This window comes from Phyllostomus hastatus, unplaced genomic scaffold (genome assembly GCF_019186645.2).
Source record: "Phyllostomus hastatus isolate PE091 unplaced genomic scaffold, TTU_PhHast_1.1 phas_scaffold_21, whole genome shotgun sequence".
In the NCBI taxonomy this organism is placed as follows: domain Eukaryota; kingdom Metazoa; phylum Chordata; class Mammalia; order Chiroptera; family Phyllostomidae; genus Phyllostomus; species Phyllostomus hastatus.
This window is the reverse complement of record NW_025334017.1, coordinates 48,596,634-48,618,211: the sequence shown is the minus strand read 5'-3', so window position 1 is coordinate 48,618,211 and position 21,578 is coordinate 48,596,634. Positions and strand designations below refer to the sequence as shown.

The following is a 21,578-nucleotide window of genomic DNA, read 5'->3' as shown; positions in this document are numbered from 1 at the left end:
GGAGGGCCGGGGGACGGAGAGGGCACCAGGGCTGGGGGGACAGGAGGTGGGTAGGATGCGAGCACAGAAGAGAGCGAACTGAAAGGGGGCGGGGTCAGAGGAAGGTCCCCTGGGCAGGGACCCTGTCCCTGCTCCTCCTGTCCATCACCGTGCCCAGCCCCCGCAGCCCCGCCCCGCCCCGCCCCCCAGGCGGCTCGGAGTCCCTTCCGCCGAGCGCCTTTGCGCACATTAATCTCTGCGCCAGGCTCACTGCTGACCCAAGCGAAACGGAGTTGCCTTTTCCCCTCTCCGCGGTTTTCTGTTGGCAAAGCAAAAAGGATCCCAGCGCGCTCTCACCCCCGACCTCCCGCCCAGGGCGGACGGCTCTGGAAAGTGAGGAGTCCCTGTGTGGGCCGCCGAGCCTCCGCGGCGCGCTCAGGGGTGGGGGCCGGCGGTCTCCCTGGGGCCCTCCGCCCGCGGTCCCTGCCCCGCCGGCCCCGCACACGCGCGCGCGGCTCTGCTCCCTCCACCCCGCTCGCGCCGGGCGCCAGGGAGCCAGGCGGTGTCGTGTTGCTGCCCCCGCGGGCGGCACGCGCGTGGGACACTCCGCCAGGCCGCCGAATCCGCCCAGGTGTTTATGGAGGTCGTGGACGAGCGGATGCAGTCCCTGCCTGTGGCCCGTGGCCCATCGTGACCCCGTGACAAACGGTGATGTGACTGGGCCAGGACACGGGGCTGAACCCAGACACGAGGTGTGGCCGCGTCGAGGGAAGGTTGAGAGGTGCCCGCCGGAAACCAGGGAGGGCAGAGAGCACAGGCCGGGCCGGAGTCGGGCGGAGGCCCCCGTGTGGGGACGGGCCCGCGGGAAGAGACCAGATTCCCTGACACACCAGAGCAGGGCGGGTGGGCTGGGTGGGCTGGGCAGGCACACGCCCGACCTTACACACACACGCCCACATGTGTGTGCACACCTGTGAGGCTGCCCGGGTCAAGGCGGCCACTGCCACTTGGGAAGCACCTTTGTCCCGGCAGGGCCTCACGGGCACAGCCCCCTCTGTCCAGCCCAGGCTGGACAGGCGCCGTCCCAGCACGCACAGGGCAGGCACTGTGCCCCCCCCCCAGCTGAGGATGGTCTGTCGCAGGGGTCGCCCACCGTGCCATCTGGAGGCCACCGCCCTCGGCTCCAGCTCCCGGTCCCCAGGGGGGCAGCATTGCTCCTGGGGTGGGGCTCGGGCCGCGACTGACTGCTGGGGTGAAGCTGTGGCTTCCTCCAGGCCCAGGGCCCTGGGCCTCACCCCCAGCTCCCCCGGGGCGGAGCCGGCAAAGCCAGTTGCGCCAGGGGAGAGGCCAGGCCCGCGGGGCACAGGAGGGCTGGGCAGGCAGGAGGCTGTGCCCCGCGCGCGGGCTGTCGGCGGTGGGAAGGGCTGCGGTCTGCGGCACGGGCGTCTCCCGGGCAGCCCCGTGCACGTGAGAGGCTAGAGGCAGCAGCCGAGCCCCAGCGCCCCCCAGGCCCCCGCGCTCCGGGGCCCAGAGGGGGTGCGGGCGGCCGGGGAGCCGCTGCCTCTCCTGGACGGGGCTGCCAGCCCTGTCATCCCCGATTAGCAGGTAATGGCCTCCTTGACGCACAGTTTTATTAATCAAATTAATACGTGCTGAGGTGACCTTGGCCGGTTCTGCTGAGAGGGGCAGATTCTCCCAGGAGGGGCAGGTGGGCCACGGGGACACGCCTGTGCCCCGGCTGCACCCGCTCACTCCCACCCACCCCGCCCTCCGCCCCGACAACAGCTCGAACGCAGGAATGGGGGGGGGGCGGACCAGGGGCCGAGCCCCATGGGCTGCTGCGGTCTGGGGACTACACCTGGGGACGAAGTGTCCGCAGGGAGGAGGGGCCAGTCTCCGGCTGCCTGCCCACCCCAAACCCACTCCTGCCCAAGATCCCACCTCCTGTGGCCAATTGCGTGGGCAGCGGCTGCCCCCTGGTGGCTGCAGTGACCCCTGAGCAGCTGGGCCAGCCAGCGGGCTTCCCCTGGCCGGCCTCCCCTCCCTGTGGGCCCGCGCTCTGAGGGACCCCGGGGCAGTCTGTCCGCTGATGGTCTTCGGGGTAGCGTTGTCCCCCCCACCCCACCGGCCACCTCGTGTGTGTGTGTGTGTGTGTGTGTGTGTGGCTAGGGGACACTGAGGACTCACAGTCCAGGGAGCCCAGCCGGGATCACGGGGGCGGGGTGAGTGTGGAGCCCACAGGGGCCGGGGAGGGCTGGGGGCACCTCTCGGTGACGGCTCTGGGCCGGGGGGGGGATGAGGGCCTCTGGGCAGGTTCAAGGCAGGGCAGCGGCCTGGGTGCCCAGGCCGAGCTGTGGGGTGGGTGGAGCCAGGGGAGGGGACTGGGAGAGCAGAGGCAGGGAGGGGACAGTGACAGGTGCTGCAGAGTGGCCTTGTCTGGGGCCCTGCCTGGGCTGCTGTGTGAAGGGTGGGAAGGCAGCTCAGAGGCCGGGGAGGGAGCTGAGCCCTGTCCGTGCTGTGCGGTGCCGGGTGGGCTGGGGGAGGGGGACCTGGCGCCCGGCAGGTGTCACTGCGGGCCAGGCGGGGGAGGGGGTGTCCGGGCTGCAGGGACCCACTGCTGCCCCCCACCCCGCCCTGCCCCCACTCTCAGGGGTGGCTGCTTCGGGCTCCAAGACAGGCCGCTGGACACCCCCACCCCCTGGGGAGCAGCCCTTCTTGGGACAGGGTGGCCGGGAAGCAGCCTTCTGGCCCCTGACTCAGTGTCCAGGGGGGAGATGGTGACCCTCCCCGTGTGGGTGCAGGACTCGGTCCCCCACACTGGGCGCAGACACTCGTCATCTGACACTGTCTTTAATGGGCAGCTTGGGCACCGGGCTGGGCGGCAGACAGGGGCCTGACGGTCCTCCGGGGGGGAGGGCCCGAGGGGGCCCTGCTGCCCGCCAGCTGGAGAGGGCTGGGGCGCAGCAGTGTGGGGGGCCCGCCCCTCACTGCCTCCCGGGGCAGCTGGAGGGTGGGGGCGCCGCAGCGCGGGGCCGAGGGGCCGGGCACAGCCTCCCTCCAGGCCGGCCCTGCGGGGCCTTGCGGCTCCAGCCGAGGAGGGGCCTGGGGCTGGCCCTCGCCGGCGCCGGCGTCTCCCAGCCGCACTCCTTCTGGCTCCTCAGAAGCCCCCGCAGGGCCGGCCGGCGGTCCCCCTGCAGTCAGGACGGAGACAGGAGGCGGTCGGTTGGCAGCCCTGGCCCGGCCCACCTGTGGCCAGCCTCGTGGGTGTGATGGAGGAGGGGCAGGTGTGTTGGGGGAAGGTCTGGGATTCAGGTGAGGGCAGCCCCACGGTGGGGTCCCCCCAGGTGTGCCACGGTGGGGTGGGTGAAAGCCGAGGGGCAGAGCTGCAGCGCCTCCGCCCGGAGCCTCCAGGGGCGTGGGCCCAGAGTGGGGTGGGCTCACAGGGGCTCACAGGGGCTTGGGCTCAGAGTGGGGTGGGCCCAGAGTGGGGTGGCCCCACAGGGGGGTGGGCTCAGAGGGGCTTGGGCCCAGAGTGGGGTGGGCCCAGAGTGGGGTGGGCCCACAGGGGGGTGGGCCCACAGGGGGGTGGGCTCACAGGGGCTTGGGCCCAGAGTGGGGTGGGCTCACAGTGGGGTGGGCCCAGAGTGGGGTGGGCCCACAGGGGGGTGGGCTCACAGGGGCTTGGGCCCAGAGTGGGGTGGGCCCAGAGTGGGGTGGGCTCACAGTGGGGTGGGCCCAGAGTGGGGTGGGCCCACAGGGGCGTGGGCCCAGAGTGGGGTGGGCTGGGGCCGCGTCCAGGGCAGGGGCTCACTGCCAGGTGAAGGCTGAGGCACAGGTGGCTGCTGCCCAGGCCACCCGGGGGAGCACACTGGGACACCAGCCTCTTCCCAAGGCCCTGGCAGCCCCTGCGGATGTCCGGGGCCTGGAGGACCAGGGTCGGGGGACAAGGGTGTGGGGACACCCTCCCAGCCCCAGGGCTCACTGTGCCGGGCGGCTCGGCGCTGGGCAGCAGGGTCGCCACCTGCAGGCTCACGCCCTCGGCGCCCACGCCCCTCAGCTGGGCCACCACCTGGGCGTGCTTCCACCACCGGCACGGCTGCCCATCCACGGACACGATGTAGTCGCCTTCCTGCAGGCCAGCCGCCTGCAGGGACACGGGCAGTCTGGTCCGGAGTCCCGGGCGGACGCCGCCCGCCCCTGGCCGCGGGCCGGCCCACCCCCTCCACACGGGCTGCCTCCCGCCGGCCGGGGCGTGGCCCTACCGCAGCGCGGCCCCCGGGGACGACCGCAGCGATGAGCACGGGCGAGTCTCCCCGCAGCGTGAAGCCGAAGCCGCCCTCCCCGCGGGTCACGTGGACGGGCCCCGCCAGCCGCCAGCGGTTCTTGACTGAGAACACGGAGAGGGGCCCCTGGGGGGCGCCGCGGCTCAGAGGCCTGGCTGGGGGCGCTCTTGCAGGGGCCCTCACCCCGACCCCTGCGTCCTGGGGCAGAGACCCCCGAGGAGCGGGGTGGGGCGGGGTTGCTGTCCCGGGCCGTGTGGGGCCCCCCCGCCGGGCAGGGACAAGGGGCAGGTGCTCACCAGCCGGTGGAAGATGTCAGCCGCCTTCCCACAGGAGAAGCTGGGGGCCCGAGCCTCCGGCCTCCGGTGCGTCCTGGCTGGACAGCAGAGGGGGGTGGGGGCAGCACTGAGCCCGAGGTTCCCCAGCCCCCAGGCCCCTGGGACGCTGCTGGGCGCAGTTTGGCCACAGCAGAGTGGGTGACACTGGCCCCTCTTGGACATCCAGGACCTGGCCGCCCCCCACTTAGTGGAGGAGCCCTGGGGGTCCCTGGCTGGGGGCATGTGTCTCCCAGGCCACAGCTCCCCCTGGGGCATGGATCAGGTGCAGGGAGGGGGCGCAGAGCAAGGGGGCTGCAACGGGGGGGGCCCCAGGCACCCGGCCCCTTCTTCGGGCTCAGAACCCCGTGGGTGTGGGAGGCGCTGGCATCTGTGCCCCCAGCTGCAGAGGGGGTCTCCGCCCCCCCCACCTCCCACGCCCCATGCCCCGGACACGCGCATCCCCAGGGGCCTGGCCGCTCACGCCGGATGTCGGGCGCCTCGGTGGCCTCGAAGAAGTCGTCCTCGAGGTCCAGCTCCGAGTACTTGGCCAGGGAGCGCTGCAGCGCCTGGCCCAGCACGGCCTGCAGCAGGTCCACCCTGCGCAGGGCGCGGCACACGGCATGCAGCCGCAGCGCCTCCTCCTGCCCCAGGATGGCGCGCTTCAGGTGGGCCTTGCCTGCACGGGACACGGCCGGCACACGCTCGTCACACGCTCGTCACACGCAGCCCCCCTTCCCCGGCCCCAATGGGACAGGGGGAGGGCAGGTGGCAGCGTCTGGGTTTGTCCCGAGAGCAGGTCCAGCAGGAGCTGCAGGGGTGGGCCCCCCCCCCGCCGCAGCCCCTGCTCTGGGCGCCACCCCCACACTGGGGCAGCTGGGGGGGGTTGGCTACTCCTCCCCCCAGCTTTGAGACACCAGACATGCCCAGCAGGGGCGATTTCTGAATGACGGGGTGGGGAGGGCCACCAGCCCCCCACCCCGCAGGGGGCTGTCTCACCCAGCTTCCTGCGCTCCTCCGGCTCCTGGGGCAGCGCAGGGCGCCGGGGCTCCGATGGGGCTGGGGGCCCCACAAAGACCTGCTCCAGCGCCAGGAGCTCCGCCTCAGCCGCTGGGGGCAGAGAGGGCCGTGAGCCCCCTGCGCCAGGCCTCTGCCGCCCCCTCCCCGACCCGGGCCTGTGTGTGGGGGGGGCACTCACGGGAGCCGTCGCAGAGCGCGGTGGCCGCGTGGTAGTGGGCCAGGGCGCGGAAGTGCTCCGCCTTGACGCGCACCAGGGTGGTCCAGGCGAAGGGCACGTAGTCTTGGACTGGCGGCCTGGCCATGGCCCCGTGCACCCGCTCGTACTCGGCCGCCACCTGCCGGTGACGGGGCAGGGCGGAGGGGCCTCTGGGGTCCTCCACGCCGCGCCCAGCCAGGCCCCGCCCAGCAGCCAAAGCCCCACCTTTCCCACCCTGGGGCCTGCCCCCATCCGCGCCCCTCCCCCGCCCTGGCCCGGGTCCCTGCAGCCCTGCCCCCCGGCCCCAGTCAAGCTCGGCACTGAGTCTGCACCCCCAGGTCTTGCTCTGACTGGCGCTGCCCCCAAGACAGGGACCGGGGACCTGGGGTCCCGACCAGTCCCGCAGGGGCCAGGAGGACACCCTGGCCTGGGGAGCACGGAGGAGACACAGCCCCCGCAGGGTGCCTGTACAGTCCTGCCTGCCCTCACCTGGGCGGCCTCCTGAGCCAGGCGCAGCTGGGCCAAACAGTCGTGGGGCGCCGGGGGGGCCGGCAGCGAGAGGCCCTCGAAGACGCACTCCTGGGCCTGGGCCACCATGAGCTGCTCCAGAGCGGACAGGGAGGCGGGGCTCATGTCCGGGCTCGGCGCGTGGGAGAACTTGTCCCTCAGGAGGCGGAAGGCCCCTGTGGAGGGGGCGCTCACAGCGGTGCGCCGGGGCCGCCCTGCCCGCCCCCAGGGGACAGCCGGCACCCTGGCCGTGGCTGTGGGCCCCGGGCCGGGGCGCCCTCACCAGCGGCCCTCTGGAAGGCCTCCGCCGCGCGGCCGGCGCCCTCGGCGCGGGAGCGGTCCTGGCGCGCGCCGATCTGGGTGTGCAGGGCCCCGATGTTGAAGAGCACGCTGCCCTTCTCGAAGGCCAGGGCCCGCTGCTGGGCCGGGACCCCCGTGAGCGAGTCGTACCTGCAAGGTTGGGTCAGGCGGGGTGGGGCTCCGCGACCGCACGTGGAGGGCGCAGAGCGGGGCGCACGCGGGCCGGGGAGGCCCCAGGGCGCACGCCAGCCCTACCAGTGGAAGAGCAGCCCCAGGCTCCGGGCGGGGCTGACGAAGCGCGCGTCCAGGAGGCAGAGCTGGTTGTAGTACGCGGCGAGCAGCTCCAGGCCCGACTCGCTCCGGCTGGGGGTCCGCATGGCCTGCGGGGCAGGAGCCGGCTGGGCCCCGGCCGGCCCGTCCCACCGCACGCGCACGCACACCACCCCCGGAACCTCCGAAGACTGACTGGGCGCGAGGAGGGAGGCAGGGTCCCTGGGGAGGGGACAGGCACGGAGCCCCCACTCCCACGGGGCCCGCACATCGCACCCGGGGTGCTGGAGCGGGGAGCCCACAGTGGGCCCCTGTCCCCGCTGTCCCTGGAGCTGCCCCCAGGGGGCGACTCCTGCAGCGTGAAGGTCTACACTGAACTCCGCTTTGTGGCCCCCGGCCGAGCCTCTCTGTGACTGGGCGTGGCCGGTCTCCCTGTGGGGCGGGGCGGGGCGGGGCGGGGGGCGGGGCCCACCCACCTGCCGCAGGTCCGCCAGCTCCTTGATTTCCGCCTCAAAGGAGGCGCCGTCCTCTCCGAAGTGCTGAGAGATCAGCTCCTGGGGGGAGGGGCACGCGCTGGCCTGGGCCGGAAACTCCCAGCCCGACGTGGGGAAGAGCCCGTGGGGGGGTGGGGAGCGGGGGAGGGAAGGGGAGGCCCAGAGACTCGGTGCTGTTTCGACTCGGGGTCCCTTATTAGTCCCTGTGGGCAGGCACCACGTGCCCCCTGACAGGCAGGGGCCTCGAGGCACCTTTGACCTGGGCCTGCGGAGCAGTGGCCAGCTGGCCCGGGACAGCCCGGCCCCGGATGAGGACGGGGGACCCGGTGGGTTTTCGGGGCACAGGCTGACTGCAGGGGCGGCCCACAGCCAGCGGGACCCTCGGAGCGTGAGTCAGGGAGCCCCGTGGCGGTCCTGGGGTCTCTAGCAGGATGACCGGCTCTGCCGGCAGCCAACCGAGCGGGGATCTCCTCCAAAGCCCCGCCCCCCCTCCGTCAGAGCCCCTCCTACAGCCAGGGAGGCCGCAGGGGCCCTCAGGTCGGACCCTCCCTCCCTCTGGGCCTCTGTTTCTCCACGTGCTCAACGAGGCGGCTGGACCAGGAAGCCCCCAAGGCCCCACAGGCCCAGGGCAGGGCCGGGCCCCCAGGCGCGCACGCACTCACCGTGAGGGCCGCGGACCAGTCCAGCTCCTTGGTCTCCTTCAGCCCCAGGGGGATCATGGGCACGGCGACTCCTTCGCTGGAACCAGAAGCACCCGGTCCAGGCTCTGAGGCCGGACCCTGCTGTCCCGGGAGGCCACGGAGCCCACCTCTCCCACTCCTGCCGCACAGGACACACCTCTCCCCGAGACGCACCCTTGCACACCCACGCACGCCCCACCGGCGCCGACCTGGGCCACACCCCGCCTCCACATCCCCGCGTGTGTGATCGCACCCCGTCTCCACATTCCCGCGCGTGCGATCGCGTGTGCACACGCACCTCCCAGCAGGCCCCTCCCCGTCCACGCTGCAGTTGAGCTCCTCCAGTTCCTCCTTCAGCAGCTGCAGGCTGGAGTTGACGTAGCTCAGCTCCAGGGCCACGGTCTCCCTGACCCGGGTGTTGCTGGTGGCTCTGGGGGGGGCCAGGCTGCGGTGACGGGCCAGCCCTGCAGGCCGGCTACCCCCACCCCCGACGCCCCGCCAGCCCCAGCCCCGCCCAGCCTGGGCTCCAGAGCCCCATCCCCAGCGGGGGGGGGGCGGGGCAGCAGTGGGGCCCTGGGCCGGTGAGATGCCCTCCCCTCCTCCTGCACGCTGGTCCGGACTCCGGCCCGGGACTTCGGGACACAGCCACGCTCTACCTCCCCCTCCCCCGGGACACAGGTGCACCCTCTGGGAGACTCCAAGCCCATCTCCCTGGATGGGTGGGGTCCGACCCTCTGTGCCCGCATTTCGGTGCCCAGAGGAGGGGCCGTGGGTCACTGGGAAGGCTGGACAGATGGGGTGGACAGAGAGTTCAGGCTGCTAAGGAGGAGGAGGGGCCCCTGGGGCCCAGCAGAGCCCCGCCCTGGAGTCGCCACCCCCGGGCCCCACCCACAGCACCAGTGCATGCAGGTGCGTGTGGAGCCAGGACACGCGTGCAGCTCTCCTGCTCTAAGGGGGAGGGGCCTTCCCTGGGTCCCCAACCGTGGGACGCTGGTTGCCTGCCGGAGCTCAGCCTAAACAGTGCCTCTTCTGAGAAGCCACTGCTGATCACCACAGGCATATCAGAGGCCCCCCTGTTGCCCACCAGTGGGAAGGCCCCTCCAGGTCCGCTCCAGCCCAGCACGGACCTCGGCTGGCCCTGAGCTGGCCCCTGCCAGGGACCCACCAAGCTGGGGGCCTGGGTGGGTGGTGAAGGCCTTGGCTGAGCAGCGTGTCCACCCCAGACCCTGGTGGGAGGCCTGCCCCGAGTCTTGGCAGGATGCACTGGCCACAGTCACCTGCTCGGGAGCCCCTGGCCCAGACCTGCCCACGAGAGCAGGCGCTGCCTGGGTCACCGCCCCGCCCTCGTCACCCAGCACAGGCCCGGCTCGGGGTGGGGGAACCCCCAGAGGGCAGCACCGCCCCGCCCCCTGGAGGGCCCCGGGGGCCAGCGCTCACCTGTAGAGGTTCTCGGCGCCCGTCCTCATCCGGAGCTCCTTGCTGATCTGCTGGTGGATGCGGGCCCTGCGGCTCTGCAGGCGGCCGCGCTGGGCCTGCGCCGCGGTCTCACTGCCCTGCAGAGAGGCCGTGGGTCACGGCCCGGCCGCCCTGTCAGCAGCTCACAGTCGCACGGCGGCCCTGAGGCTGGGCCAGGGACCCCCTGCCCGTGGGGAAGGGTGGGTGAGCGTGGGGAAGGGCTGGGCTCAGAGGGGACTCCAGAGAGAAGGGCAGTGGGCCGGGAGGGACGCGGCGGGTACGGGACGGAGCTGGGCCGGGGCCCCAGGAAGAGGCTTGGCTGATTCTGTGGGGCCCGGGGCAGCGTGACGGGGCTCCGGGTCTCAGGCCCGCCCTGACACCCAGGCGGCTCTGGGAGCCCCGGGCAGGCGGCGGCCAACTGCTCACACACACCCGCCTGCACTTTGGAATTTCGTTCCGGAGCCCCCGCGGCCCACCCTGCCCACACAGCGCCCTGGCACACCACCGGGTCGGGAGGACGGGTCCCGGAGCCTGCAGGTTGCTGCAGGCTGGCTCTTGGGCCCGCCCCTCCGTGCGGTGCTCCGCCCACGCTGACCCTGTTGCTGGGCTCTGTCCCCGCTGACGGATGGCCGGAGGGGACTCTTTGGCAAACGCCCAAACCGCAGCCCAGGGTCGCCGGGCTCCTGGCTGCCCCCTGCCCGCCTCGGCGGCACCCCTCACCGCACAGGGCCGCTGTGCCAGCCCGCCTGCCCGCATGCGGGGGCCCAGGTGAAGGCCCTGGAAGCAGCTGGAGGCTGTGCCTTGGTGGGCTCCTCACTGCGGCGATGCCGCGCAGGGGCAGCCTCTGCAGCAGGGGGTGGAAGCCAGAGGCTTCCGTTGGGGCAGGGGAGGGGAGCGGGACCCCAAAAGGCTTTCAGGGCCTCCAGGGGACCCACTGGTGTCTGCCGCAGCCACTTCCTAGCCATTTATGGAGCTCCTGTCGTGGTCAGTCACCAGTCCGGGACACAGGAAGGACTTCTCAGAACCACCTTCCCCGGCCAGTGTCCACCTGGGCACTTACTGGAGCCCCGTCAGTGGGGGTGCAGGCACAGCGCCCCCCAGACCGCTGCCCCCCAGCACGGGCCGGAGGGAGGCACGTTGTCCACGTGTGTGTCGCAGACCTTGGGCTCCCTGCAGCAGCTGCTGTCTTCCCCACGTCCGCGGGGCGTGGCTTATTGTCCTGGGAGCGCCCCCCAGTGTCACACTCAGACCCCCGCAGGCTCTCGCTTGCTGCGGCACTAGAAGGGAGCGCCCTAAAAACGGACCCAGAGAAGGCTGCTGCTGGCCCACCCCTCCTTGGTTTACGGCCCAACGTGTCCGGACTCCAGCGTTCTCCACAGAGGTCAATCAGGGAAGACTTCTCGGAGAAGGAGGCACTCTCCTGGCACTTGAAGGTCAGGAGGCTGCCAGCGGTCCTTAGATAACTGTGGGGAGGGCACACGCCCCCCACTGAACCCCGGGAGAGACAGCAGTGGTGGCGCAGAGAGCGCCTCGCCATGGGACCCCGGGCAGGCCCTCATCTGTAGACGGCGGGGGGCTGGTCTCACGGCGGCACCAGCGGGGAGCAAGAGGAAACACGGCTCTCCTCCCTCCGCCCTACCGGCTGCATCTTCCCTCCGGCCTGCGCCTCTTCTCCGCAGGCGCCCCCCGTGCTGGAGGAGGCCTGAGACTCTGGGGAGGGAGCCGCAGCTGCACCCCTCTCCCTCGGAAAGTCCGACTGCAAACTTCCAGCAGGTTCCAAGCGTCCTGGGGGAGCGGCCACGGCTCGTTGCCCCGGGTGGGGGTACCCAGTGCTGGGCAGAGGCTGTGGTGTCTCGCGCCCCTGGAGCGACGTGCTGGGCGCGGGAGAGCCCCAGCCTCGGAGCCGCGTCCACCCCGTGCCCCGCAGCACCGCATGCGGCCCCGACCCTAGCGCTCCCGCCAGGCCAGGCCAGGCCGGCCGCCGTGGCCTGGGTGCCGAGGTGCCGGAGCCTGCCACCGAGGCCGGGCGCTGCCGGACGTACGGGAAAGCTCTGCTCACGCTCGTCCGCCCCGGCCGAGCCAGGGCCCCGTGGTGGAGGATCTGCCAGCAGCGAGGGCGCAGGCGCCGGGCGATCGGCGTCCGCCCCGTGCGGAAACCCAGCTCAGGTGGGAAGGGCGGGGACGAGTGAAGTGACCCCCGACCCCTCACTGCTGGGGCCCCGACAGGACAGGCCTGGCCACTCTGGCGGCCCGGAAGCCTGAGGCCCACGGCCCCCAGCGGCCCAGGAGGAAACGGTGTGGGCGGCGGCCAGAGGGAGGCAGTTAGGCCAACACGGGCCAGAGACAAACAGCAGGGGCCCCACGCCCTCCCCAGGGCCCCCTGCCTCCATGGGTTTCCAGGGAGAGGCTCCCGGGCCTGGCAGACCCGCCTCCTCCTCCTCCCAGAGCCCTTGGCTCCACCTGCCGACGCCCACCTGCCTCAGGGGCCTCCTCTGAGCACAGAAGAACTGGACACTCTGGGGGGGCAAAGCCCAGCATCCCCACTCTCCACCTCTCCCACCCACCAAACACGGTTAGGGGGACAGAGCCAGGACACAGTGGCCGAACCACCCACAGACTAGACAGACCGCAGACCAGGGCACTCAGGCTGGCTGAGCGACCCCCACGGCACCCTGGCTGAGGCTCGAGCTGGCCTTGGCGGCTCCTGGGAGACCTTGGGCAGCCCCACTCCCAGGGCCCCCGCTGACTGGGCTGGGCCTGGTCGCTCTTCAGCGGGCCCCAGCCTGGTGCTGGTGAGTCCCCACTGGACACCAGGGCCAGAGGGTGCCCTCTGGACACCCGCTCTCGACACCTGTGGAGCTGAGACACCACCCATGCTGGTCCACAGGGGCCCTGGACCCGGACCCGGGCATGGCTTTCACGAGACCAGCTGGCCGACCGTCCTGACTCTGGACGGCATAAGCAGTGTGGGGTCAGCCTCTCCCTCCAGCCTGGCGGTGGGGGTGAGGGGGGTGGCGGTTAGACTTCCCAGGGGGCCAGAACCACCGGACCATGTAACGGAGCGGGGTGCGAGGGTTTGCGGTGTCGCTCAGGGCTGGGCTGGGCTGCGGCCCACACCCCACTGGCCTGCCCCCAGCCCAGGGTCTCCCTGTCGGGACACAAGCCAGGATGCTCCGACCGCTGGGTCACCCCAGAGAGAAGGCCGGAAACAGTGTCTGTCCCCCGCCCCCGGTGGCGGTGGGACAGAGGGCCTGGGAGTGTCCGCAGAGCCCTCCGGAGCATCTTGGGTGAGCGGCCTCCCAGACGCTCCGACCAGACGAAACGACTGGCGCTCTCTCCGAAGGCCGCTGCCGGCCCGCCCTGCCAGTCTGCGAGGGGATGGGCCTCCTGTCCCCAGCGCCCATGCAGTGGGGTCCCAGGCTGGCATTCCCCTGGGGTGCTGCAGCACCTGGCATCTCCCGGGGGCGAGGAGGGAGGAGCCTGCCCCTCCAAGGGTCTGGTCAGCATCTCGTGGCCAGGAACCCGGAGCTCTGTCCCACCTGACACCCCCCTGTCCCCCCTGGGAGGCCTGGGCCCTAGGCACACGGAAGCGGAACAGAGCAGTGGGGCCCGCTGTACAGCCAGACACGGGAGAGGGAGGGGGCGAGGCATCGTCGCAGGTGCAGGTGCCACCTCTGCTTGGCGGCACCAGACTGAAGGGCTTCAAGGCGTGGAAGTCCAGTTCTCAGCATGAACACGGGGACAGCCTCGAGCTGACCCCAGGGGACACTCAGCTTCTGGGCCACAGAGCAAGTCAGCCAGAATACCCCCTCTCCCCCAGATACGGACTTGGTAGATCTCTACCCACTCCCGGGGCCTCCCGGGGCCTCCCAGGGCCTCCCGGTACTCCTGGGAGTGGTCCACAGTCCACAGGCAGTGCCCGGGGTTAGGGAGCTCACGAGGGGGCGGGTGTGCAGCGGGCTGGGGGGGGGCGCGATGAGAGGATGAACTCCCCAGCTGTGAAATCCTCCAGCTGTTTCCTGTATCTGGGAGGCTTCAGCCGCCTGCAGCTCAAAGTGTCACCAAACACAGAGCTGGGTGCCCAGGGCAAAGCCAGACAGCCCTGGGGAGAGGGCGGTTTCAGGAAACGTGGAATGACCAGCCCAAGAACATTCCCTAGGGCCCCGGCTGTCACAGACCAGAGCCCAGCACCTGCCAGAGAAGGGAGCCCAGAGCGTCCTGAAAACAGTAAGCAGAGCGGCGCTCCACCCCGCCCCCCCATTCCAGAGCCACACAGGAGGGGCCTCCTGCCTCTGCCCCGCACGTGACCGCGAACAGACGTGAGAGAAGCCAGCGCAGGCAAACATTGAGGGTTCTGGCCCTCCACCGGCCTCAGTTTCCCCAGCGGATCGCCTAGCTTGCCCTCTTGGGGCGAGCGAGGTGTGCAAGGCGGCCGCCTGCGAGACTTGCGTTGCCCTCGGACGGGAGACGCAGCGCCGGATCAGCAGCCCCGCGTGCTCGCCGGCTCCGGGGCCCCCCGCCAGCCCCGTCACCAGGCGCCCCCCAGCCCCGCGGGCGCGCCCACCTTGCAGACGCTGCCGGCCGCCTGCAGCCCGGGGCTCTCCTCGCCGGCGCTCGGGCCGTCCTGCTTCTCCTCGGGGATCATCGCAGCCCGCCGCTCGGGCGCGCCCGCCTGGAAGCCGAAGCCCGTGCCAGTCCCTCCGGGGCGCCGCGCCGGGTCCTGAACTGTCCTCTCGTCCCGGGTGGCAGGACCGGCGGGAGGGAGGGGCGTGGCGCCCCGAGCCAAGTGTGCGAAACTTTCCTCGGCCCAGTCGGCGACAGCGGCGGCCCCGACGGACAGCAGCCTCGGCCAATCAGAAAGCGACTGGGGGTTGGCTCCGGGAGCCCAGGCCCCGCCCAGCCACCCGAGAAGTCCCAGGGGAATGCGGTCACCCCTGGTAACCGCGCGGCCCGACGCCGAGCGGCTGCCGCGGGGCGCGCACTACGCATGCGCGGGCGGCGCTGGTGTGCCCCAAGGTTGGGGAAGAGGAAAAAATAACGCGAAGCTCGCGAACTGTGCCAGTTCCGACCCCCTCGACGCGCCGTGGCGCGCGGCCCCCGGGCAGACTCCACGGTTACCGCCGCGCGGTTCTACCCCGTCCCACGGCAACAGGGACCTTCCCGGAGGCTCGTGCAAAAGTGTTCACAATGGGGGTTTTAACGGTTTTGAAGGAGCGAGCGCCGGGCGAGTTCTCAAACAATGCCCGCTTTCTTCTCCCTGCTGCGGACGCGCGCTCCGGCCCGGCCCCTCGCCGGCGGGTGCCGCCCGCACGCCCAGAGCCAGTCTCCGGAACCTGCTTCCAGAATCCCTTTGTGTCCGCGACCTGCTTCAGAACCGGCCGCAGAACCGGCCTGCTTCCAGAATTGTGCTCGTCCGAGAACCTGCGCTCCGTGCGGCGCTGCCCCCGCAACGGGCTGCCCCCCACCCCCGCGCCGTCCCTCTCCTAACTTCCCTGCGTTCCCGGAGGCTCTGGAACCCACTCAGGCGTCCTGTGGGCTCCCCTCACCCACGGACACACACCCTTTGTAGAGACAGGACACCGGAGCAAAACCAGAAACCGATCTTCCATCAGATTCCTCTGGAGTCCCAGCCCGGCTCACCCGACCGCCCTCCCACTCCAACTCCGCCGGCCGCGGTGCGGCGCCGTGCCCGGCGCCGGCCTCCCGCCCACCCGATCCTGCTTCCCCCAGAGCTCGGTCCTGTAAGCTGAGCTCCGCGGCTCGCCGGCCGCAACAACACAGGACGGGTTTCAACTCCGGGGAACAGGAATGGTGTGCAGGAAGTCCGAAGTGATCCCAGAATGTGACCGGGCGGAGCTGGGTGTTTCTTTTTCATTGCCGTAACAACGGACTCGAGATGTTCGGGCAACCGGACCCCAGCACAATTACAGCCTGAGTTGATGAGCGGGAGGGGAGGGGTGAGGGGGAGGAAGATGGTGGAAGATGATGAACCTTCATCCTCCCAAGGCTAAGTCAACAGACGAGGCCTAAATTAGAAAGACAAATTCCAGAAGCTGAAGCTTGTTGCTCAGAACGGTGGAATCTGGCTAAGTCATCAGCTGAGGGGGTTACTCCAGGGGCTGCCCCCGGGGGGGGAGGGGGGGTGGCGGAGCCCTGGGGGAGGAGCTGTTTTGCTGAGCGGCTCTTCGGAAACTCTGTACCTTCCTCAGCAGTGCCGCGCGATCCCCGGAGGACTAGAAATTGACCACAAAAAAATCCAAAGTAAAACATAACCATTTGGAAGTGAAAAGATATGTCTAAATAAGGTTTAAATTAAAAGGAAATTAAAAGGCAAAGTGGATTACCTAACAAGTAACTAGAAAGTCAATAATCTTACATAACATTATGTAGTATGTAAATAATACTGTTTAATAGCACTATATAAAATAATGTATAAATTATAAATAACTATATATAAACAACATTGTAAGAGGTCTGTGCAGAAAGTATCTAGCCACCTGCTCTGAAAAGTAGAGACATTTACTGAAGAAGATACATGAGACAAGAAGCACTGTACACAGGACAGTGACACCTCAGTCCCCTGCAGAGCAGGCACCCTGGGACCTCACACACTTCTCCCAGTCGCCATCAGCTGCCCTGTCGAATTTTCCTGAATCTCATCCATGGTCTGAAATCTCTCCCTTTTCAAAAGTGATTTTGGTTTTGGGAAAAGTCAGAAGTTGCAGGATGGCAAATCTGGGCTGTCTGGGTGCTGAGTCACCTGGATGATTGGATGTTTTTCCAACAAACTTTGCAGGAGAGGTGATGCGTGAGCAGGTGCGTTGTCATGACGAAGCTGCCAATCACCAGTTGCCCACAGCTTCGGCCTCTGAATCATTGGAATAGTTTCCACAGAGGAATGTTTGAGCTTAATGCAAAATGTGATGCGGATTTGTTCCTCTGCTGCTCAGTCATTCTGAATGTGACAACCACACAGTACACACGCTCCCTCCATGGTGTCTACCGCCCCACTGACTAGTACTGTGAGGTCGTCACTGTTCACATACGTGAATTCCAGCCCACTCTCCTTGTCTGCCAGGTGACATCGATGTCACGCAAATGATTCTCATTATTTTAACAACGGCTGGACATTTTCTGGACAGACCTCACGTATGCATGGAATAAACACAAGGAAATTCTGTAAACTCAGCTGAGTTTCTCGCTAAAAATACGCACATAAAACCAATTAGCCAGATCAAAACAAAGTCACAGAAGGAGGTTACTCAAGGTTAAGGGCTAACGTCAGTCACACGGCAAATAAAGCTGAGTGTTTGGGGGGAAATAAGGTTGATGAACCCCTGAGGGACTCAGGAGGGACACGAGGGAGGCTCGGAGCTAGGGTGGGCCCCGCCTGCGTGTGGCCGGCGTGCCGTGCGGCGGCCCAGCCAGGCCAGCGAGGGGTGTATCGTTTCCCCAGACCCCCGTCGGGAGGTGGAGGCCGGGGTGTGGCCCCGAGGGCACCCAGGCCTGGGTCTCCACGTGACTTCAGCCTCACGGGGGAGGCGGTTACTCCTCCGCTGGGCTCTGTGTTCCGGAGAGGGAAAGAGAACGGCAAAAACACCCCCAAAAGCCCTCAGAACCTTGTCACGTGGCCACTGGGGGCTGCTGTGGGGCAGGAACCGGTGGCTCCAGCTGGAACAGCACAGCTGGGCGCCTGTCCGTCAGGAAAACTTGGGCGAGGGTGCGTCTGGACCGGCCAGGAGGAGGGGCTGTCTCGGAGCAGACACACAGATGCACGAAGGGCAGAGCGTGAGCCGAGCTGGGCCGGGGGGGCAGCAGGTACCGAGAGGACACGGTGGGAGGGTCTGGAAGACCGGGAGGAAGTGGAGCGACCCACGCTGACCCCAGGAGAGGGTGAGGCCGGGCTGGGGGACAAACTGCCAAGGGCACTAGACTTCGGTCATCCTGCAGAGTGTACCCCGACCTGCGGAGACGGATGCTCCCCGCTCCCCGGGCTGGTCCAGCGTCGCCCGCCCGGGAGAGGGGCGCCGTGGCTCACTGGGCTAGAATGCCTGACTGGAATGGAGAGAGGTTACAGTCTTCACCGTGGACCCGCTCCACCCCCACCCTGGAGCCGGTGGTCCCGGTGGGGGCTCGGCCCTGCCTACTTGCCTTGCTCGTCACCACAGAGTCCCCCTCGCAACTCCTTCGTGGAGTCGCGGGCTCCGCCAGGTGCCCCCGGGAAGGCATGCCGTCTCCGCCCCAGGAGGTGCGGACCAGTGTGACCCCCGAGGGCACTGGAGCTGCGGGGCGGCCACTGTGTGTTGGAGGCGGGGTGCGAAACGACCCGGGACACCGGGCGCACCCGCACAGCTGCCCTCCGGCCTCCGACGCCGGCAGGACGCGGTGACCGACAGTAGTGGCCTTGGTCTCGTCCCTTTGCCAGTGATTCGTCCACACCCGGGGCTTAGGTCGAGTGCTGGCCAGGTGGGCAAGAGGGGTGTCTTCTGGGGGCGCCTGGGAGGGTCCCGCAGGGGAAGACCACGCCTCCCCTGCCCCTAGACCCTGTCCCGGCTACGCCGGGCACTGAGAACTGCCCTGATGCCTTGCCTGTGACTGCAGGGGACGCCGCAGACGCACTGAGGGTGGCGGAGGACCCTGGCCCTGCCCCCTTCTCACCCGTTCAGTGACAGAGCAAACCTCCTGTTCAGCCCAGACACTCCGGTCAGTCTTTCTGACATTCAAGCCCAAAATGCCCCGTGAAGACGTCACCAGGCGTCAGGGAAGGCCAACCTGGCAACGAAGGAGGGGCCGTGTTTGTGAGGGTCATCAGTCAGCCGTGGGCGGGCGGGGCGGGCGGTGCGCAGCGGAGGCGCGGGGCAGGGCGGCCGCCGGCGCGGGGCATGTGCGGGGTGAGTTCGGAGGGCGGTCTGGAAGACGCTGCGGGCCTCAGCCCCCGAGAGCCTGCTTTCGGGAACCAAGCCTTCCGACGTAACGCTGTCAGAACTAAGGCAAAGAAACGAAATAACCTCCTGGATGCCACAGCAGCGTCCCCGGAGGACCGGACAGCTCCACAACAGCCTTTCGGAGCTCGGGGGCGCAGCGAGGTGACCGCAGAGCCAGAGCCTCGCGCGAGGGTCTGAACCGGAGTCCGCGCGCCGCTGGCCAGGAACACAGCGCACCGCGGACCAGGAGTCCGCGGGGAAAGGCCCGGCTGGTGCTAGAAAAAGAGAGACGTGGAAGGAAGCCGCAAACGCAGCTGTCTGTGGGGTCGCCGCGGCGCCGGCGAGGGGGGCCGGCTCAGCCCCTGCCCGCGGCCTCCGGCTTCCCCCGGCCAGTCCTTCTGTGCTGCCGGGCCTGTCGGTGCCAGCGGGCGCTGCCGAGGGGCGCGGAGAGGGCGGCGGCGCGGCAGGGCCTGGGGCGGAAGGGCAGACACGGGGCGCGGGGGGGGGTTCGCAGCTGCAGGCACCTCCTGGGCAGCGGACGGAGGCGCCGGGGGGCCTGCTCCGCACTTGACCGGACAACACCGCCAACACGAGCCGGCCAGTCTCTCGGCGCGGACGTGCACGTCCAGATTCTTGAGCGGAGAGGAACTCGGGCTCCTTCCTGCGTCTCTGCGAGTCCCAGGTGGGGACCCGGCTGTCCTCACACTCGCTCACGTGCCCAAGACCCAGCGGCCGTGCGGCAGCGGTCACAGGCGAGGCCTCGCGGCAGGGCGCACCGGCGACGCACGCCGGCGCGTCTCCCAGTAGGGACTGGCCGCGGGGACGCCACAGGGGAACCAAAAATGCCATCATGGGGAGGGGTCTGGACAGAAGAACGTGGGGAAAGCAGCTGATTCTAGAAAGTTCCCCCAGGCCGGAACTTGGCCGCTTTGACGCCGCCTCTCCCCCAGGAGGTGCCGGGGATCAGCGGTTCCAGGTCTCCGGGCTCAAGCCCAAACGCCGGTGACTGACGCTGCCAACCCTCCGGCCCCACATCTCCGGAGGCGACAGTGCCGCTTCGGCCGCAGGTTTCAGAGCGAGGCGCGGGACTCGGGAAGCCGGACGCCACCTCGCACCTGCCCGCCGAGGCCCTGGAGCCCCGGAAGGCACCTGCCCTTCGGAGCACACGACGTAAATTGAAAAATAAATAACCGCGAGGCGCGAAGAGACCGTGACCGAGCGCCGCGGGCGCGCGGCCCGCCTGTGACGGATGGAGGACCGGCGGCCCGGGGCCGCGGAAGCCTTAATCAATGGCGGTAATAGCGCGCCATGCATCAGCCGGGGAGAGGAGTCGACAGGACGTGAGAAATGAATTGTTTGTAAATACAATCAACAATTTTGTGTTCCTGAGACAGCCATTCATCACCCGGAAACCACCTCTGGTAAAAGATGCACCTGGCTTGCTGGCGAGACGGGGCCATCAATCCCGCCCGCGTCCCGGGCCGCTCAGGGCTGCCCAGGGCCCCGAGCGCAGACACACGTATTCGTCCTTATTTGAAGACGAGCTGACAGTCACCTGGGGGCGGGGGAGCTGCCGGCGGGAGCGGGGCTGGCAGCGGGGCCCCATAGAAAAAGCCGCTCGGGGATGGAGAGAGCGCTTTATTAAAGCCCCCACTGCTGGGGCGCCCTCCCAGGGGCACCAAGGCTCTGAGCTGGTCTGATCGCGGGCACAGGGAGTGGGGGAAGCACCCACCCGTGCCCCACCCTCCCCAGCGTGAGTGCACATTCCACTGCCCGAGGGCTGGCCCTGGGCCGGGGGAGGCGGGGCACTCGGCGGGGGCAGAGGCCAGGTGGGGGCGGGCCGCTCAGCTGGAGCGGCGTGGGGCGTGCGGACAAAGGGCTGTTTTGATGGGGACCTGGAGTGAACCCTCCCGTGTGCAGGGAGTGGTCCAGGGAGTTCTGCACTGGGGGGTGGGCACAGAACGGCGTGACACTTGGTTCTGGGGTCCAGGGAGAGCTGGGGGGTGGGGCAGCTGGCCTTTCACAGAGGTGCAAACAGTCTGACCCAGTAACACAAGGCAGAGCAATGGGGTGCAGGCAGGGCGTGCGAGGGGCGGGGGGGGGGCATGCCTACTGCCTGTGAACCATTTCTGGGTGTTAGTGACACAGGGAGCAAGGCCCCCACTTAGGAGGGGACACTGGGGGCCCCGGGAGGGCAGAGGCAGGTGCACTCAGGCCTGGCGGGCAGGGCTCCGTGGCTGCTCGAAGGCACAGGGCTGGGCTTCACGGGGGTTTGTGGGGCCGGTGCCCCCCTGGTAGCCTGCGACACAGGCAAGAGAAACATTTAATTCCAAGGACACGCCCACTCGTGACCTAATCCCGAAAGAGCTGGATTCTGGACGGAGGTGGCTCTGCTGCCACTGCAGAGCACCCTCCCCCTCCATGCTGCCTGGCGGCTTTGGATGTAGCGAACCAGGCACTTCCGACGCCTGCCCAGCCGGTCGACCGACAGCCAGGCTCGCACCCCAGATCCGGGGCCACCTAGGCACAGCCACCCCCGGGAATATAGATCATCCGAGAATTTGCATCATTTATTTACCAAGCAAAAAAGGGGGCATTATTCAGTGGAACCAAAGCTTCCTTCTCCCTGAAAACCCGTTTCTATTTTCCACGTATGACTAATTTTTAATCTCGGTGACTGAGCGGTAATGCCGTCGTCACTGGTGCTGACAATGGGGTTTTTTGAGAAGCCTGTGATCGATGTTGCCTTCACGGTGTCCTTTTTTGGTTATTGTTCCTGTGGCGTTCTGAATAAAATGAGTTCGGCCTCCGCGGGGCTCCGTCAGTCCGGGCGCGATTGTAGATTAGATGCCATCTTTATGCAAAGCGGCCCAGCTCGCACGCGGAGCTCCGCGTGACAGAAGGCTGCTGCCCGGCCATCCCTCACCCGCGCGGGAAAGCCGCTCCTTACCTCCCGCCCATTTGTTAGGGAGGCAGGCAAACGGCATCTTTAATAACCGCAAACAAAGGCACTAGGACTCTCAACACAACCGCGCTGCCGAGCAGGGGGCCCGCGTGGCCCAGGAGAGCGGACGCCTGTGTTCCCAGGTGAAGGCTTTTAAGCCCGTTTCCTGTCCCGAGGAGGAGTTGCAGGGTCAGAGGGCAGCCCCACCCACCGGC

The 21,578-nt window shown here is 68.8% G+C and overlaps 1 protein-coding gene across 3 annotated transcripts; it reads right to left on the bottom strand.

The window, feature by feature from the left end:
• Positions 1–2,823: 2,823 nt before the first annotated feature.
• On the bottom strand, positions 2,824–14,280 carry RHPN1 (rhophilin Rho GTPase binding protein 1). Of its 3 annotated transcripts, none has more exons than XM_045860853.1 (15): positions 14,060–14,280; positions 9,478–9,588; positions 8,339–8,470; positions 8,023–8,098; positions 7,343–7,420; positions 6,852–6,976; positions 6,580–6,746; positions 6,279–6,472; positions 5,772–5,928; positions 5,573–5,683; positions 5,058–5,252; positions 4,559–4,635; positions 4,242–4,388; positions 3,962–4,123; positions 2,824–3,170 (listed from the first exon to the last, which is right to left on the bottom strand). In XM_045860853.1, exons 2-15 carry the CDS (start codon positions 9,504–9,506, stop codon positions 2,964–2,966), a joined length of 1,857 nt encoding a protein of 618 aa, XP_045716809.1. In that variant the 5' UTR covers positions 9,507–9,588; positions 14,060–14,280; the 3' UTR covers positions 2,824–2,963. The 3 variants fall into 3 exon arrangements, with proteins under 3 accessions (XP_045716809.1, XP_045716808.1, XP_045716810.1); XM_045860852.1 differs by having other exon boundaries at positions 9,478–9,593; positions 14,060–14,279; XM_045860854.1 differs by lacking the exons at positions 9,478–9,588; positions 14,060–14,280 and having other exon boundaries at positions 8,023–8,093; positions 8,339–8,466.
• Positions 14,281–21,578: the final 7,298 nt, after the last annotated feature.

Bases quoted from the DNA above. Each gene is read 5' to 3' on its own strand.
- RHPN1 (XM_045860852.1), bottom strand. From the start codon at position 14,140: ATGATCCCCGAGGAGAAGCAGGACGGCCCGAGCGCCGGCGAGGAGAGC. The intron at 8,099-8,338 runs GTGCGTGTGCAC...TTCTGGTTCCAG, and splicing joins GGGGAGGGGCCTGCTGGGAG to CGAAGGAGTCGCCGTGCCCA. The intron at 6,977-7,342 runs GTGGGTGGGCCC...CCTGCCCCGCAG, and splicing joins AGCTGGCGGACCTGCGGCAG to GCCATGCGGACCCCCAGCCG.